Source organism: Aspergillus sclerotioniger (assembly GCF_003184525.1).
Source record: "Aspergillus sclerotioniger CBS 115572 chromosome Unknown BO94scaffold_16, whole genome shotgun sequence".
NCBI classification, from domain to species: Eukaryota; Fungi; Ascomycota; class Eurotiomycetes; order Eurotiales; family Aspergillaceae; genus Aspergillus; species Aspergillus sclerotioniger.
Window position 1 is genome coordinate 384,818 of NW_020291006.1, and position 16,462 is coordinate 401,279.

The 16,462-nt window shown below is 54.5% G+C and overlaps 6 protein-coding genes across 6 annotated transcripts; 3 read left to right on the forward strand and 3 right to left on the reverse strand.

Annotated features, from left to right (window-relative positions):
* Nucleotides 1-25: 25 nt before the first annotated feature.
* On the reverse strand, nt 26-1,893 carry BO94DRAFT_535900 (CDP-diacylglycerol--glycerol-3-phosphate 3-phosphatidyltransferase). Its single transcript, XM_025611891.1, has 3 exons — nt 1,562-1,893; nt 1,140-1,492; nt 26-1,086 (listed from the first exon to the last, which is right to left on the reverse strand). The coding sequence occupies exons 1-3, from the start codon at nt 1,811-1,813 to the stop codon at nt 87-89; spliced, it is 1,605 nt and encodes a 534-aa protein (XP_025466773.1). The 5' UTR covers nt 1,814-1,893; the 3' UTR covers nt 26-86.
* Nucleotides 1,894-2,081: 188 nt separating this feature from the next.
* Nucleotides 2,082-3,236, forward strand: BO94DRAFT_624890 (complex I NDUFA12 subunit family protein; the record flags this gene model as incomplete). Its single annotated transcript, XM_025617248.1, has 7 exons — nt 2,082-2,132; nt 2,195-2,215; nt 2,299-2,305; nt 2,360-2,440; nt 2,489-2,552; nt 2,610-2,747; nt 2,812-3,236. 7 exons carry the CDS (start codon nt 2,082-2,084, stop codon nt 2,858-2,860), a joined length of 411 nt encoding a protein of 136 aa, XP_025466774.1. The 3' UTR covers nt 2,861-3,236.
* Nucleotides 2,948-7,053, reverse strand: BO94DRAFT_96673 (putative filamentation protein (Rhf1)). Its single transcript, XM_025617762.1, has 5 exons — nt 6,950-7,053; nt 6,696-6,819; nt 6,299-6,625; nt 5,636-6,243; nt 2,948-5,556 (listed from the first exon to the last, which is right to left on the reverse strand). The coding sequence occupies exons 1-5, from the start codon at nt 6,953-6,955 to the stop codon at nt 3,130-3,132; spliced, it is 3,492 nt and encodes a 1,163-aa protein (XP_025466775.1). The 5' UTR covers nt 6,956-7,053; the 3' UTR covers nt 2,948-3,129.
* A 218-nt stretch (nt 7,054-7,271) lies between these two features.
* BO94DRAFT_518182 (uncharacterized protein) lies at nt 7,272-9,900 on the forward strand. The gene is made up of 2 exons (XM_025610024.1): nt 7,272-7,660; nt 7,725-9,900. The coding sequence occupies exons 1-2, from the start codon at nt 7,322-7,324 to the stop codon at nt 9,720-9,722; spliced, it is 2,337 nt and encodes a 778-aa protein (XP_025466776.1). The 5' UTR covers nt 7,272-7,321; the 3' UTR covers nt 9,723-9,900.
* A 136-nt stretch (nt 9,901-10,036) lies between these two features.
* Nucleotides 10,037-12,253, reverse strand: BO94DRAFT_96727 (wax synthase family protein). Its single transcript, XM_025617763.1, has one exon. The coding sequence runs from the start codon at nt 11,835-11,837 to the stop codon at nt 10,275-10,277; it is 1,563 nt and encodes a 520-aa protein (XP_025466777.1). The 5' UTR covers nt 11,838-12,253; the 3' UTR covers nt 10,037-10,274.
* Nucleotides 12,254-13,648: 1,395 nt separating this feature from the next.
* Nucleotides 13,649-15,820, forward strand: BO94DRAFT_96730 (MFS transporter). Its single transcript, XM_025617764.1, has one exon. The coding sequence runs from the start codon at nt 13,751-13,753 to the stop codon at nt 15,566-15,568; it is 1,818 nt and encodes a 605-aa protein (XP_025466778.1). The 5' UTR covers nt 13,649-13,750; the 3' UTR covers nt 15,569-15,820.
* The last annotated feature ends 642 nt before the right edge of the window (nt 15,821-16,462 follow it).

The window sequence follows — 16,462 nt, forward strand, 5'->3', positions numbered from 1 at the left end:
TGTCGTAGATTACTGTACATTCATAGTATAATAGTACATGGGGTATACAGATTCTATCTCTATCACATCACATCACGTCATGTCGTCTAGAAAGCGCCCCCGACCTTCTCGACGATCCACATCGAGAGCCGCACATTCCATCCCACGCGTCGCTCCGTTCGCCGCAGGTCCTCGCGCGAAACCACCTTCGCCTCCTCCTGCAGTCGGTCCGTCTCGGCACCTAGCTTCTGCTTCAACTCAGGGTCGCCGGTCACGACGAGAGCACCGACTTCTAGATCGAGACTGTAGCTGCGCTTAGTGTAGTTGCTGCTGCCGACAAAGGTCAGGCTGGGATGTTCTTCCTTGGGTAGGGTGATCCAGAGCCCCTTAGCGTGGTAGGTCCAGCCGCCGGGCTCGCCGACGGTGCCGCGGCGCCATTCTTTGAGTTGAATGGAGTTCGTGCGCTGGGCCTCGGCGACGCGGTCTAGGAACCGCGCTGAAAGATGCGTGTAGGCTGCTGGGAGCATACCGGAGATGCCCGGGGAGCCGTAGAAGCCATTGGCCCAGGGGGATGCCGTGAGCACGGTGCCGCGCGTGGTGGAGTCCGTGTGCGAGGTGGAAGTGCTGGTGATGAGGAGGGAGGAGAGAACGGGGTGGATGTTGAAATAGCCGGCGGTGAAGAGCCAGCGGGCCCCCGAGAAGGCCGGCGAGGTGGATAGGAGACGGAGGATGGCAGTGACGGCGGGAAATTCGGTGGAGGTATCGGGTTTGAATAAGGAGGTGAACTGAGCCACAGGATATACGTAGGTCTGGTCGGAGGACTTGGGCTGCAGTACGGCTTGCTTTTCCGACGGTTGGATGAGCGGGTGCAAGACGGTGGACGAGTATGTGATGAAGTCCTCGGGGTTGTCGAGGGGCGAAGGTGCGCCGTTGGATGTCGGCCAGTTTAAGACGTAGCCGGCGGCATCCTCCGGGTCTGGAAGGACCTGGAAGCTGAGACTGCAGACGGCCTCTTGGATGCGAGCGTAGTAATCAGTCAACTCCTTGGAGTGGAAGACATGGTACCGGTCTAGGCGGCTCGTGAAGTACTCGTTCGAAAGGTTTGCCCTATGCTACCCGTCAGTGGCCATCTCAGAAGCTTTGGGCAGAGCTGCACACACCCCGACAGTATGATCTCCTCGTCAAAGCCGTAGAGCTTCATATGCTGGAGACCCCAGCCCTCATTGATCCGGCGCGGCACCCATTTCTTCTTGAACCCAGTCAAATTGGGGGTATGAAACATGCGAATCTCCACGCGATCCGTGCCATGTGTCGCAACTAGCGAAGCCAACAGCGATGCGCACGAAGGATTCGGCGTTTCTCGCGTTCCTCGTAGAGCGTCTGTGAGAATGGAGACCTTGAGTTCGGGATTGGCCCGAAGAGCCTGGTCCAACGTCTCGACCAGGTCATGCTCCGTCTTGCCAATGTATAACGTCGAAAGATAGATGCGTTTGCGGGCCTTCCTGATCTTGTCCTATATAATGAAACATGCTTGAGTTAGTCGCAAGTTCGCGGCGGGTCTAGGCCCGAGATATTGCCATACCTTGAGGGTATTATAGAAGCTGGTCGGAGAGTCCAGGATTGTAATCCGCGATGCCGGCACCTCAAAGCACGGCGAGATCCGATCCAGCTCGGTCGTAATAGTCCCTAACGGCGACGCAACCGAGGAGGCAGTCGAGCTGGTGCTGGCATGAGCGGTGCTGGCCGAGAATTTGCGCTCGTATAGTAGGGCCCTCCGGGCAGCTGGTCTGCGCGCAGCACATCGCAGGGTATTACCCCCGATACGTCCCAACATGGTCACAGAATGCCTCCCAGATTCTAAGCAAGGCAGCAGAATGACTGGCAAAGGATCAATGGGACCGTGTGAAGAGGACGAAGGAGATGCTGGACAAACTACAAAGATCCCAGGCGACCACTGCAAACACGGCAAACGGCGACCCGCGCTAGACCGGATCGGGGAGTGTTGCAACCGCCGGGCGGAAAGCGAGCGAGGCAAGACAGTCGAACCCGACCTGCACTCAGTTCGAAGCCATTGCTGCCCCCCCTGCTGCTCTGCCTACAAGATGTCGACCATCCTTCGCACGCTACGCAATCTGAAGCGCATTGGCTTCAAGGTGAGCCTTTGGCGACCCTTCCGGAGCTCCACGGACTAGCTGCTAACTGCATCCCCTCACAGGAATATGGCCACCAAATGCAGGTATGCTCTCGGATGCTGGGAGAAGAGGATGTCATGGTGAGGCGAGCCGGATACTGACAAGATGCCCTGTTCTCTGCGAATAGTACATTGGTGAGTGGCTTCTCGCCGGGTCATGGGGCTAGACTGACGCAATCGCGATTCCAGGTGATACCAAAGCCGGTACCTTGATTGGGGTGGACCGCTACGGCAACAAGTTTTTCGAGAACGTCGAGGAGGAGCTTCCTCGTGGGTGATGCTGAGACTTTCTCAGTGGACTCTACTGACTGTGCATAGTCCGGACGCGCTGGGTTGACTACAAGGACCATGAATACGACCCTTCGCACATCGAGCCCGGCTGGTGAGACCCTCATCGAGGATTGTTTGCGGTCGATGCCATTTGCTAACCTCGCTTCAGGCACGCCTGGATCTCCTACATGGTGGATGCTCCCCCCACCGCCGACAAGCTCATGCAGACTGGCATCCGCCGCTGGGAGTTGCCTGAGCACCGCCCCAACTTGACCCAGAGCCGTGCTGCTTTCAAGACCTACTCCACGTGAGTATCCCATTCCCATCGTCCTAGTTCGAGAGGCGGTGGATGATGTGCTGACCGAGCTCAGGACCCGTCCCAAGTACTCTGCCTGGACTCCCGTTGCGGCTCCCCGGTAAATTCACCGTAGTGCTGGTAGAATGTTGGCCTACGAGGACGGTATGGCTTGAATCAGACCATGTTCGAAGTTGTGTAAATAAAGATGCCCTACTTTTCGTTTTGAACCATCAAACCTGTTCCCAATCAGTATCCCCATTTACCTGCCATTTCTATACAGTAGCCCATTGTCTAATTATTCACACGAGGATATCGCCAAGGTATCGCATCAACCAAATGCCAAATGCCAAATGCCACAAAATCGCTCTTGCGACGAGATTAAATACAAGAATCAGAGCACGTATATACCAGAGCCGATGTTCGACCAGTGCCGGATTGGTCGCCGGTCCTCGAGCTCGATACACCACCACAGCACCTCCTTCAGTTTCTGGATCTGGCCCTCCGCCTCGTACGCCCGGGAGAGGGCATACCATGCCTCGCTGTTGTCCCAAGAACTGCCACGCTTGGTCAGCCCGGACAGCAGGCCAAAGGCTCGCTCACGAGCCGCAATACGGTTCAAGAGTCGGGGATCCTCGTCGTCCGAGTCGGCGAGGGGTTTAGCCTCCGGACTGCCCGCTTGATTGGACTGCTTCACGTTGTCTTCTGATGATGGCTTGTTTGGCATGCTTGCCGAGGACACAGACAATGTTGATATACCGGCATCGAGGCTAGGTTTTGGCGGTTGCAAGGGCATCTTCTGATCCCAAATGTCGAGGAGCAGATTCGACAGCCCGGCCGTCGCCTTCGGATGATCTGCGTCATGCAGAAGCGCTGCTTCGAAGCGCTCCATCGCCTCATGAGGACGAGCCTGGGCGTTGTACAGGAGACCACGCTCCGCATTAACATCTGCCCATAGCTCATCAGTGCTCTTAGGAACACCCCATCCACGCTCTCTAAACGCTCGAGCAGATGCCTCCTGCGACGCAACAAGAGTCTCGACTCGTGTCACTTGCTTGGCTGCCTCCTCGCATGCCTCATGCGCGTCTTCAAAGGACGACGCTCGGCGATACAGCCCAGCTATAAGCAGCCAGACCTTGACCAAGATGCACAGGGCATGCTTCTGAGCCTGGGCAGGCGGGACTTTGGTCACAGCCCTCGTGGGAGAATCGAACGCGTACGACGTGGGCAGTCGGATATCTTGCTCTGGCGGTTGTTTGGAATGGCCTGTAGGAGGGGGCTGTTGGCTGTGCTTCATATTATGGGCCATAGGTCGCAATGGCTGCCTCGCGCTCTGTGACTGAGCCGCGTCGGACACGGCGACCCCAACCACGTTCGGAGAGGACCCTGGCTGTTGCGATGTTCCAGACACTACGTCGCCAGCTCCAGGACCAGCCTGAGTCCCGACATCGCCGTTGACATAACGTGCGGCCGGATTCTGAGCATCTTCACCCTTCTTCAAGGTACTGCTCCTTTTGCGTAATTGACCGGCTGGACTGTCGTTAGAGGAAGGCTTTTCTCCATCTGTGACCTGTATCGCCGGCGCTGAATCGGTATTTGCTGAAGACCCATGCGACGCAGATGAGTAAGAACTCTCTAACTTGGATTCCTGGGCAAATTCTGCCCTCCGGTCAGGACCACGGGGTCCTCTGTGCCGTCCGAAAATGCTTCCGCGAAGGCTCTTCACAGTCCCAGCAGAGCTTTTCGGGGGGACGAGGTGCTCGGTCTTGGTGCTGCCCTTCTCATCACCTTCAAGGTTCAGAGAGTGGAAAAGAGTGGCGAATAGGCTGAGGAGTTGCTCGCTATGGTTGACAGCAGCTCCAGGGCCCTCAACAAGTTCAACAAACGCCAATTGGGTCATCCGAGTCTCGATGATGCGCTCTTTCTCGCGGTCTCGCAGCTTGTCAATCAGCTCATGAGTTATGCCCGTGATTTGATCGTGGGCACTCTGGTTTTGCTTTGGGGGTCGTCGGTCGCTATGAGCAAGGGAAGTCACGGTAGCGGGGAACTGCTCGAACGCGGCTTCACACGAGCGTTCGGCAATATCGAAATCCTGCTTCGCACTCAATAAAAGAGCAAGCAGATGCCACAGAGGCACGAGATCCCGCTCTCGGGCAAAGTCGGCCTGTCCCGCCTTATGCTGCGCGTCCGATGTCAAGGCCGACTTCACATAGTCGATAGCGCCATCCAAGTCTCGGTTCTCCGCAAGTAGAACAGCCAGAGTATAGAGAGAGGAGCAGTTGGACTCATCTTCAAGCTCCGGCGCCAGACTCCTCTCGAGATAGTCAATGGCCTCGGCCCGTATGTCATCCCGGTCCTCGCTTATCGGGGTCCAGTAGGCCCAATTGGCAAGCCCAATACCGATGCCCCTGTAAGCTGCGGCAATGTCCGAGGGGCAAACGGCTTGGGATAGGGTCGAGCTTGTTTCGGGTGCAATAAGAATTATGCCCTGCTCTCCATTTTCATCATCCTGTACATGCTTCTCGGAAAACTCTTTCAAGAGAGTCGTGAGTTCCTTCGCTTTCTCGGCCTCCTTCTCGGAGCCAAAGCAGCTCAGCATCGTGACACCCTCTGACACAGTGCGCAACAAGACGCCATCATTCTCGAGGTCCCCATACTGGGCCGCCTTCTTTGCCCTCTCTTTGGCACTGGTGACAATCTCAATATATGAATCAAGCGCCCTCAGAGCGAGATCGTAATCTGCAAGTGCACAGTGCACGTGAAACAAACGCCGGAGAATCAGATGCGAGTGATATGTCTTGGTTGCAGCACGGTAAAGGACCTATAATAATCAGCAACAATTCTCGTAGCTTCCCCGATCTTCCTATCCTCCATTGTGTTTGGGAACATACATCAAGTACATTTCTGCCAACGGCATTCTGACCACCTTCTCCGAGCTCTTCATCAGTCCAATTAGAGCCGCACAGTACCTCCCAATTTTGGATAACTTGCTCGACCCAAGCTTCAATTTCAGGGCTGCTCGAATCAGCCGCGGGAAACTTTGTTTCACGCAGGACGCTGGATTCACAAAGGGACTCAACGCGCCGAATTTCACTGGCAAGCTGTGGGCGCTCGGGGCCACCTGCAGGGGGGCTGTATGGTAGACCCTGTTGTAGGATATGCGACAGAAGATTGTAGTAAGACTTCCATATCGGTGATCTCGAGACGGGCTCAGTGGGGCCATCCATATTAATACCTTGGGGCAAAGCTACTAGCTTAACTTGAGGATGAGACGCCCACAGCCTGAAGAACCCCAACGCAGTGGCTATCGTTTGAGCATCAGCGGCAGCAATGTCTTTGGAGGCCTCTTCGCCAGCCAGTGACGCAGCTTCAGCTAGTAATTTCTCCGACCAGTGAAGAAACTGTGGACTGTTTGTAGAGGACTGAAGCTGACCGTTCAGCCAGGGTGTAAGTGAATGAAGGGTATCCAAGGCGCCGTAGGGATCCGAAGTCATGCGTTGTGCAGAACCTATGCATGAGTTAAACAAGAGAAGACCCCCGGCTGCACTAATGAACACACGCACCCTTGAGATAGCAGGATTTGACGAGACATGTCTTTGTCCATGGCGAGAGCTCTTCCCCTGCGTGCTCGAGCTCATTCAGGGTTTCTCCGAAGTCATGAGGAAACCGAGCTACTGCCAAGCCTAACTCGTTGACTGTCCAGTGTACCCATCCCAAGCAGACCTGCGCCTGGAACACATCTTGCTTAGGTCCTTCTGCCCTGTTCACAGTGGATAGGAGTGTCGGGATCAAGTCATGGAGACCGGTGGCGGAGGCAGGGCGGGGGGTGGACGGATGCTTCTGTAGGTGCGAGGCCACCTGGTACTCGGCACTGGCTACCTCGAGGAAACCTATAGCATAACTCAGTTAGCTCGTTTGCTGACCGGCCATCGATTCCGGGGAAAGGCAAGTTGGCATTACATGTTTTCTGAGGAGCATGTTTGGTCACCTTGCGGATCAGCTCGGGAACTTCATCCCACTTGTTCTGGCAACGCGCATTGTCCAGGGCCGTAACATAGCGATGCCCCTTATCAGAGTCTCGACCCTATAAGTTGGTACCTCGGTCAGCGGGGAGGGTGGCAGAGTGAGGGGGGGTGGAATTGTAGCTATGGTAATGCGTTTCCCAGGGGTTTAGAGAGGGAGTGGAGGGGAGGGGAGAGGATGGCGCAACGTACAGTCATGATTGAGGAAGGTCAGACAGAGACGGGGGTAAAACAGCACAATCGGGGGGGAGAGAAAGAAGCAGCATCCATAACAGGGACAGATGCCCACCCGAGGCAGCAGCGGAGAATCGAGATATTAAGACCGGAGGCCGTGACGACGGCGATGATCCGCCTTGGCCGTTTAGGGGAGACCAGGACCCGCCCCGTATTGATATTGGCGTATCGTACCGAATCCGGTATTTCTCGTATCGCCCCGAGGTTTCATGTGGCCCGAGCGTTTCCGCAGCCAAAAAATTTCCAGAAACTTGAAGCATCAACCCAAACTTGCGCCAGACCCGTCAATTGCTTCCCCGCGATTGTTATCACCGGTGTGACCTCGCGAAGATGGCGTACATGTCCATGTCCCTCCATGCGGTCAACCACCGCCTGACAAACGTCCCCGTCAAGCACCTACCGCATTTCGCATCATCCATCGCAACATCTATCAGCAATTGCGGGGAGCTGCTGTCGACCCCTCAGAGCCAGAAGTCCGGCAAGGCGGATTCGGACAATGCCGTCCAGGTCCACAAGCTCATGACTCGTTTGGGGAGTCTGTTGCAGGACAGGACGTATGAAGGCCGCTGGACCGCTGTAGTCCTGGTGAAGGCTCTCGTCGAGGCCGGTCAGTGGGAGATCCTTCGCGGATGCGAACCGTTTGTTCGCGGTCTGATTAGCATCCTGGCTGTAAGAGGCTCAATCTATGTTTATCTTGCTTGGAACATGCTTACTGAACTACCTCGGTGAATAGAAATCCGACCCCGTCTCCACGAAGAAAATGTGCATTATCACCTTGACTCGCATCTTCCACCTCACCTACCAGTACCCGACTCTCGTTCGCGAAATCACAACGCCGGCTCTGCCAGGCTTTATCACCGCCGCGCTGAACCTCATCTCTGTCAAGCCATCCTCTGAGCCCATCAGAAAGCTGAAACCCAGTACCCCCTTTGTGGAGGTTGTGCTTCAGGCAATTGCAGAGCTGATCGCAAGGCACCCGACTATCTTCCGGCCGTTCACGTCGCAAATCCACAGTATCCTCCAGACCATCATTGGCTCTACTTCGCCCACATTCTCCGAACCGGTATTGGACATCGCCCAGAAGTTATTTATCTCCCTCCACAATTGCGCTCCGAAGAACACTGGTGGAGAAGAATGGAAGAGTGCTTGTCGCATGACGATCACCTCCGTTCATGCGACGTCGTCTTACGTTCTGCGAGCTATCTCGGAACAATGGGAATCCGTTGATCCGTCTCTGCGTCAGATGTCGCAACCGCAGAACTACAGCCAGGAAGTGGGCAACGGGCCTGATGCTTTGGGACTCAGTGGCTGGCAGGGTCTGAACGCTGGCGTCAACCGGCTGGTTGTGCTCCTGCGGATGCTCTCCGGGTTCGTGGGTACTGCTACTGCTTCTACCGTGACCATTCCGGTGGGAGCAATTCTGGATCTGACGGCCCGATTGAACATGGTGACCGTACCCTCCGGTGACAGCGACATTCAAGCCAACCCGCAGATTGGCCGCGCTGAAAGAGAGCACCTGCTTACCGAACTCCCTCGCATTCACATTGCCTGCATGAAACTCCTGCTTCACTTGGTCGACGCTCTGGAAACCAGCGCCATCTCTGTCGCCCAGACAATCCTAGAGCAGGCGCTGTGGATATTCCGTGCCGAGAAGTTCAACCGCGAGGTTCGCACTGCTGTGTATGATCTGGTCTCTGCCTTGCTCACCCAGATCGGCCCATCCATGACCAAGCAGAGTGTCGCTTCGCTGACCGGTATCATCCGCACTTGTTGCCATGATCTCTTGCCTCCTACCGGCAACCAGGTCGTGGCCGCCGAAAAGCCAGACCCGAAGTCGAAGAACAAGTCAAACCAAGCCACTGTGAACGCAGACGCTTTCCTGAACCCTGGACTGAAACAAGTCCGTCAGACCAGCTCCACATCGTCCTTTCCCTACCTCAAGCGCGCTGCTTCCGAGCTCCTCGTCGCTGCGCTGGCGCACGCGCCGACTGAGTTCATCTCTCCGGCTCTCCGTGCGGAGGTCGACCGAACCATCATCTTGACCTCCGACAAGAACGCAATGCTCTCCAGCGTTCTCAACCCCTTCCCAGCCATGCAGGGCCGTGGCGTGGGTACCAGCATCATGCCATTCCTGGCTCGCAGCTATCCCGCTGAGACAGAAGTGGAATGCCTCATCCGCCCGCGCATGCCTGTGCTGATGAACGCTCCCGCAACCAACGGCTACGCCCCCATGGACGAGGATGAGGACGATGAGGACGAAGCAGCGGCTGCACCTCAACCCGCCCCCGCAGCAAGCGGATTCCTCAAAAACACCCCTACGCCCAGTCTGCACCACGACATGATGGACATGGAAGTCCCCTCACAGCCCACCCCCCAAAGCAAACGCAGCTATACTGAAGAAGTCGAAACGCCAGCCCCGGCACCATCAACCCTCCCTAGTCCAGGCTCACAAAGCAAAAAGGCCCGTTTCGCACCCGAGACAGCCACCCAGCCAGCCTTGGACGCCGCATCACCCGCCACTTTCACCGGCACGGCCGCTATCTCCGTTCCTTCATCATCCATCACCGGTCCTACCCCCGTGCCGACATCGAAGCCCGCCATGTCAAGCACAAAGCAGTCATCCACCCTACAGTCTACTTCTACTGCCGAAGCTGGAGAAGACGACAGCGACGACGAATTGCCGTCTCTGAACATCGATCCAGACACGGATGACGACGAAGATGACGAGTAAGCGTTTGATTCTTCCCTATCCGCAACACATGTATTTAGAATTTTTTTTCCCATAACCGATCATGTCGATTAATGCCGGGATATGTATGTACTATATGACATGGGTGGGTTTCATGTGCACAAGCATATGGCTATCATAAGTGTTGAAAGAAATATAATTAACAGAACCTGGAAATCAGTACTATGATACGTTCGGATCCATCGCACATGCACGTAACAGCTTCTGCACAAAGTGCGATCCAGAATACGGAAATTCCCTTGTATTAGTGTCTTCTTTATTGCGTACGTCTAGAAGGATACCACGCAGTAGGTAAGCAGGTAGGCAAATACCTTATAGATTCAGACGTGTCAGCGATTATGCCACAGCAGTAATTTCACCAGGAACCGCCAGCTGGGCAACGGTCAGTCTCTGTATACCAACAATGAATGATCTAACCCGACTAAACCCTATTGTTCTATCCTGTTCTAGAGATCTACATCTACATCTACATCTATATTGGATCTAGATCTTATCGCAAATCTAAGTATACATCAATCAAGCCCAACAGTACAGTCAATAAACCCTCACCCCTCTCTCCCAGAATCCCTCCCCACCATCCCAACTCCCAAACCATGTCCCTCCCCACCACCACCATCCTCTATCCGTTGGGACCACTCCAATGCCCAGTCCCCTGAGCACACTCACGGGCAATGGCTCTGTAAACCACAGCCCGCCTCTCGAGAAATCCTCCACAATGGACCCTCCCGTGAGAAGTAACCAACCCAGTGCGAACACGGCATTGCATATTCGGCGGATGGATTTGGGGCATCTGGACCATGAAGGTGAGATAATCTCCTGGGCGAGAATCCCCACAGCCTGGAGTATGAAGAAGCGAAATGCGCCGGTAAGTGGAATGGTTTCGCGGTACTGCACGTAGCTTCCGCTGGCGTGGACTAAGCCGCTGAGGGCGAACGCGATGATGACGGTGAAAAAGCGGCGGATAGTGCGGGTGTTGGATAGGCGGGCCGGGAGGAAGGAGAGGAGCCAGTGGGCAGTGGAGGTGAAGCCGAAGCGAAAGAGCTGGTGCCACCATTGACTCCAGCAGCCAGCAAGGCCGTCATCAAAGACGGAGGTAAAGAAGGGCCCGAAGGCGGGTGGGTAAAGCCAGGCAGCAGAGAGGGGGACGGATGTGAGGGTGCGGGCGGCGTTCGGGAAGGCGAGGGAAAGACCGCCGAAAAGGAGAGGGTTCAAGGAGCAAACGTATTTGAGGGCTGCCAAGATAGCGACGCCTGTGATTAAGCAGCGGTAAACGTGGACGAGAGCTGGGTAGGGGGCCAGGTGGTGGAAAGGAAAGGGCGGATCGGGGGAAGGATATACGGCGCCCAAAAAGTATTGATCACGGATCATGAGGAGCTTGATAAGGTCGATAATGAGGTAGGATTTAAGCCAAGTTGCAAATGCTGCGCGGAGGCAAGTGCGCATGTTGTTCGACTTCGGAATTGCATTATTGTGTTTGTTGTGCTTGGGGTTGAGCTGCAACTGGACTGAGGGTGGCAACGCGCCCAAGGAGGAGATGCGCCAGTTCCATTCGGGTCCGCGCATGTTTAAGACCAGGCCAAGGATCCAATTCAGGCGATGGAATAAAGTCTGCGGGTATGCCTGCCATGTGAGGGTTTCGGGGCGCTCTAGCGTGGCGTCCCTGCATCTCGTTTCTCTGGTATGGCCGTTCAGGCTCGCATCTCCGTCAGGGCCAGCCGTGACGGGAGGCAATGAGTGACGCTCGATGCGTTGGAAGTCACACTCAACATTGCGAAAGATGAGTAATGTTGCAGACCAGATGCACCCCCATGCGGGGACAAGACCTCCCATATATCCATTTCCTCCCAGTAGCATGCGCCGGTGGCAGATGGTATCGTAGGCGAGACCGATGACGCAAGCCATCACCAGCGGACGGACATAACGGGCGCCTTTCTGGTGCGGAACAAGGAGTGCAAGGACAGGTAACATAGCGGGGATGACTAGGTTCCACAAAAGCACGGGCTTCACTATACCAGTCTGAATGAACGACTCGAACCGGGCATGATTATCGTGCACCAGGTGGCGGTAAGAATCAAGCGGATAGGAAGAGGCGGCCATAGGATGGATAATCGGTCTGCTGATAAGGAAAAAAGGTGAGGATAGGAATAGCAAGAAGAGAGAAAAGAGAGTGTATGAAACAGGGGGAAGTTAAGAGCTCATACGGGGAACGACCAAAAGCTCACGTCAGGATACTCCATCGAAGTGGCGGCGAAGTCATCGCAATGCATCCGCGGCGGCGGTAAATATTTCCATGCAAGGGACCGTCGCTGCAGGATTTCGGGCCGCTCATGGTTGCATTTCGTTGTCCATGCATTGATCGCGGTGGAAGCACAACTCGAATAACATAGTTTCTCAGAACAGATTTTATCGGGCTTTGAGCAGACCCGGGCGAAACTGGGAGGGCCAACGCGTAGTCAGAGACACCATACCGTGCTCATATGCCCCGGGAGACATATGATCAGCTATCATCCCTGATTGTACGCCTTGAATAATCTTTCGTGTTCCTAGAAAATTTCAACACAGGGGAACCCTTTGGGAGAGGATTGGATAGTTGTCAGTCAGTTGCAGGGTTTGACCCTGTGAATAGCGTAGGCAATGAAACTCAAGAAGCATCATGACCTGATCGACATCAAGTCGGCAGATAACCTGTACAAACAGACAATAGATGGGGGCGTTAGGTTACACTGCTTCATAGTATAACAGCAGTAGGGTTGGAATATATAGATAGAGTTGATTCACCGCGGTTCTGAAGAGGTGGTTGAAAGAGAATAATCCTCAGTGTCGGGGACTGGGATGAAAAAGGAAGGAGGAAGGGGGGAAGGAGCGGCCTGGCCTGTCACCAGTCACCCAGTCCACCTCACTCTCTCTCCTCAGCTTATCCTCCTCCTCCATGCTCCATCTACCTGGTTGCGCCACTTCTGCAAGCCCCGAGTTGATTCGTGATTGGAGTAAGCATCCTCCTCATTCTGGTCATTCTTGTCAATTTGCTGGACTGATCTCATTGTTCTATTCTCACGTCAGGCAAAAGGTGGATCTGGATGGGTCTCCCGTCCGGGGTAGAAGAGAGGGACCCTCCTTTAATTTGGCGAGTCCCCGGTTCGTTATCTCCATCGAGTATCAATTATTCTCCATCATCCAGATGGATTTCAGACCAATACAACTGCGATGGAGTCTCGACGGAGAATTTGAAGAACGGCGGAAGTCAGGAGCACATTCCACAATAGGCGGAGAATGATTTCCCTTGGAGTGAAAGCGTCGTGGGCGTGGCTCCTCTGGATTCTGGAGGATTCGCGAAGCAGTCTCCGATCGGCTATCCCGCTAACCTCCCGTCGTACTCTGCCCAGGCGGACTTGCTTTCGATCGTATTCGATCTCCGCTCGGCAGCATTGAATGATCTAACCTTCCACGACCAGCCAGCCGCTAACGGTGGACTGCATCCTGCATTGAGGTTCCGCCAACCAGAGGCGGAGACCAGCCATGCTCTGACCCCCCGAACCAGGAATCGATCGTCGGATGCGTGCTTTTATGCGGCCCTCTCTTATGCACGAGGAGTTCACACAACCCACAACACATAACCGGCCGTCCGATCCTGTGTTATGACCGCCTCGACAATTGCTCCCATAACCTTGGACGCAAGTCCTCGTGATGATTGGAAGATGGACCGCTCTCGTGCTCGCTCAACAGCCAACCGGGTGGGCATATCGGGCCCCGTCATGGGTCTGCCGCGATCTTGGATCAGCTGCTCTACTAGCAGTCCCAGCTATTAGAGGCTGCAGAATCCTATCGGTGGCTAGCCCCTCGGTGAATTTTTCAGTATCAGTTTGCTTCTTCTACTCGTTACTATGATACCCCGTTCCGGTTGGGTCCAAGATAAATAATCGCTTTTTTTCCCATGCCTGGGCCGTGACTATTTATATTCTGGGCCCCCGTCTACCTTGTTCAGGTCAAAACCATCACTTAATCAACCCAGCATGGCAGGTGACAATATCTCGGCCGCAGGCGAGCCGGTCAAGCCCACCCGAATCTCTTATTGGCGCCTTCTGTTCGACCAGGGTGTGCTCACCCAAGAAGTCCTTGACTACCCATGGGCTGGCTCAGGCACTGAGGAGGACCCTTATCTCGTCACCTGGATCCCCAATGACCCCCGGAATCCCATGAATTTTCCTGCCTGGCGGAAATGGCTGTATACCCTCACTGTAGCCTGGGCCACGCTCGCTGTGTCCATGGTCTCGTCCGCCTACACGGGGGGTGTCGAGCAAATCATGGAAAGCTTCCATGTAGGCTCCGAGGTTGCCACGCTCGGGGTCTCCCTATTCGTGCTGGGCTTTGCCATTGGACCTTTGTTCTGGGCCCCTATGAGCGAGCTCTGGGGTCGCCAATACCTTTTCATTGGAAGCTATTGTGGTCTCACGGTCTTCAATGCTGGCCTTGTTGGCTCGAAGAACATCCAGACCCTCATCGTGTTGCGCTTCCTTGCGGGCGCATTCGGGTCCTCGCCCTTGACAAACGCCGGAGGGGTGATCGCAGACTTGTTTCCTGCGAAGCAGCGCGGGTTGGCCATGAGCATTTTTGCGGCGGCGCCGTTCATGGGTCCGACACTGGGCCCCGTATGCGGAGGCTTCTTGGGGATGAATGCAGGATGGAAGTGGGTAATGGGCTTTTTGGCCGCCTTCTCGGGTTGTCTCTGGATCATCGGCAGTCTGGTAATGCCGGAGACCTACGCACCGGTTCTATTGCGGCGACGCGCGAAGAATCTGACTAAAGTGACGGGGAAGGTACATCAGAGCAAGATGGAGGCGGAACGGGGCAAGGTTCCATATGCTACCGTCTTCAAGACTGCCCTCTCGCGTCCTTGGGTTCTTCTATTTCGTGAGCCGATTGTCCTCTTGCTATCCATATACATGGCGATTATCTATGGAACCTTGTACATGATGTTTGCGGCATTTCCCATCGTGTATGAGGAGCTGCGCGGTTGGAACCAAGGTGTCTCCGGCCTGGCTTTTCTGGGAATCATGGTGGGCATGAATGCGGCCGTCCTGTACAGCATTTGGGACAACAAGCGATACATTAGGACGGAGGAGGCCCATAAGGGATTTGCACCTCCCGAAGCTCGTCTGCCCCCGTGCCTGATTGCCTCGATAGCTATCCCTATCGGCCTCTTCTGGTTTGCCTGGACCAATTACCCTTCGATCCACTTCATGGCCAGCATCTCTGCCGGTGTGCCGTTCGGATTTGGCATGGTCCTGGTCTTTCTTAGCTTGATGAACTACCTGATCGATGCCTATACCATCTTCGCGGCCTCTGTCTTGGCAGCGAACTCGGTTTTGCGTTCCGTATTCGGCGCAGCATTCCCTCTTTTCACGACATACATGTACAACAATCTCGGTGTCCATTGGGCCTCCAGCATCCCTGCGTTTCTGGCCCTTGCATGCGTGCCCTTCCCATTCCTGTTCTACAAGTACGGCCCGGTGATACGATCACGGTGCAAATATTCCGCACAATCTGAGGCGTTCATGCGGAAGTTGATGGAACAGACTGGGAGAGACAACCGACAGACAGAGCCAGAAAAAGAAGCCGCTGTGGATGAAGAACTGCCCACCCAGCACTCCCCGGGCTCTACGCTTGGAGACCTGAAGGTGGGCGACCTTTCCGTTGAACGGGCAGACTCTGGTCGGGCACATTCGATTGCGTCGCAAAGCTCTCAGCGTCCGGCCACGGCAAAGTCTATTTATGACGGGAACCCGTATGACATTGACCGAGTGAACACTCGCGGCTCCTTCAAGGAATGAGGCTACTTTTGTATATCATAGATGGTTATCATGTTGAGAGCCAAAATGGTCCAGCCAGATGAAAAATGTGGAAGATGTTGTTGCCCTTCAATTGTTTTGGCATCGCGATTCGGATTTGCCGCATAGTTAGCGTTTGCCCAGTTGATAGAATAGTATAAATAGCATGCAAAATGTATGTACTACAAGTCGTTCGGGAGCTGCGCATTCTTCTCCATACGAGGTAGAACGACACCGGTTGGCCCTTGTTGTGGCAGATGGCATTGCCCAGACATCATAACAGCACATTGACAATGAACATTAAAGACCCAGCCAAAGAATGGGACCGAGCTCTGTGGGTGGAGGGGTATTGCCATCACGAGTCAGTGAACGTCTGCGATATGCCATAGGTCAAATCCCTGTCTATCTCTCCGCGCTAAAAGATGACTGGGAGCCGATCCGGGTCCTATCTACCCAACCACGTTAAGGTGTATTGAGTGGTTCTCGCCTCTTAATCTCGGCTATTTCTAAGCGTTAATAATGCGGGGCTGGAATCGCCATAAGAGGTCCATGCGATACAGCAACGGGAAAACTAGATAGTATATATGGGGATTGTTTGGAAGTGTTGGATGTCGAGATATGCTGCAGCTAAGGAAGTTGTTATGGATGTTGAGGAGGTTAGGAATGGAGGAAAGGGAAAGAGGCTGTTTCGTCGTTGGCTTGGCTTGACTGTGACCCGGTGCTCTCGGTTTGTGTCCTGGTATTTTGTATTTTGGGGAGGAGAAGTAAGGGTGGCTTGGATTAGGTATTGCAGTTGGGTTATTTGTATATGTCAATTTAGGTGGATCTAGAGAAGATATTGTACTAGTATAAACTATGTAAGACGGAGACATTGTGTTAAACAAAGCGATGAAGGTG

What these genes read in the sequence shown, in the direction of transcription:
- BO94DRAFT_535900 (XM_025611891.1), bottom strand. Translation starts at nt 1,813, where the DNA reads ATGTTGGGACGTATCGGGGGTAATACCCTGCGATGTGCTGCGCGCAGA. An exon ending in GCTTCTATAATACCCTCAAG is followed by an intron (nt 1,493 to 1,561) that starts GTATGGCAATAT and finishes TTCATTATATAG; the next exon opens with GACAAGATCAGGAAGGCCCG. An exon ending in GAGGAGATCATACTGTCGGG is followed by an intron (nt 1,087 to 1,139) that starts GTGTGTGCAGCT and finishes CGGGTAGCATAG; the next exon opens with GGCAAACCTTTCGAACGAGT.
- BO94DRAFT_96673 (XM_025617762.1), bottom strand. An exon ending in ACATGCTCCTCAGAAAACAT is followed by an intron (nt 6,626 to 6,695) that starts GTAATGCCAACT and finishes GTTATGCTATAG; the next exon opens with GTTTCCTCGAGGTAGCCAGT. An exon ending in CAAATCCTGCTATCTCAAGG is followed by an intron (nt 6,244 to 6,298) that starts GTGCGTGTGTTC and finishes ACTCATGCATAG; the next exon opens with GTTCTGCACAACGCATGACT.
- BO94DRAFT_518182 (XM_025610024.1), top strand. Translation starts at nt 7,322, where the DNA reads ATGGCGTACATGTCCATGTCCCTCCATGCGGTCAACCACCGCCTGACA. An exon ending in GTCTGATTAGCATCCTGGCT is followed by an intron (nt 7,661 to 7,724) that starts GTAAGAGGCTCA and finishes CTCGGTGAATAG; the next exon opens with AAATCCGACCCCGTCTCCAC.
- BO94DRAFT_96727 (XM_025617763.1), bottom strand. Translation starts at nt 11,837, where the DNA reads ATGGCCGCCTCTTCCTATCCGCTTGATTCTTACCGCCACCTGGTGCAC.
- BO94DRAFT_96730 (XM_025617764.1), top strand. Translation starts at nt 13,751, where the DNA reads ATGGCAGGTGACAATATCTCGGCCGCAGGCGAGCCGGTCAAGCCCACC.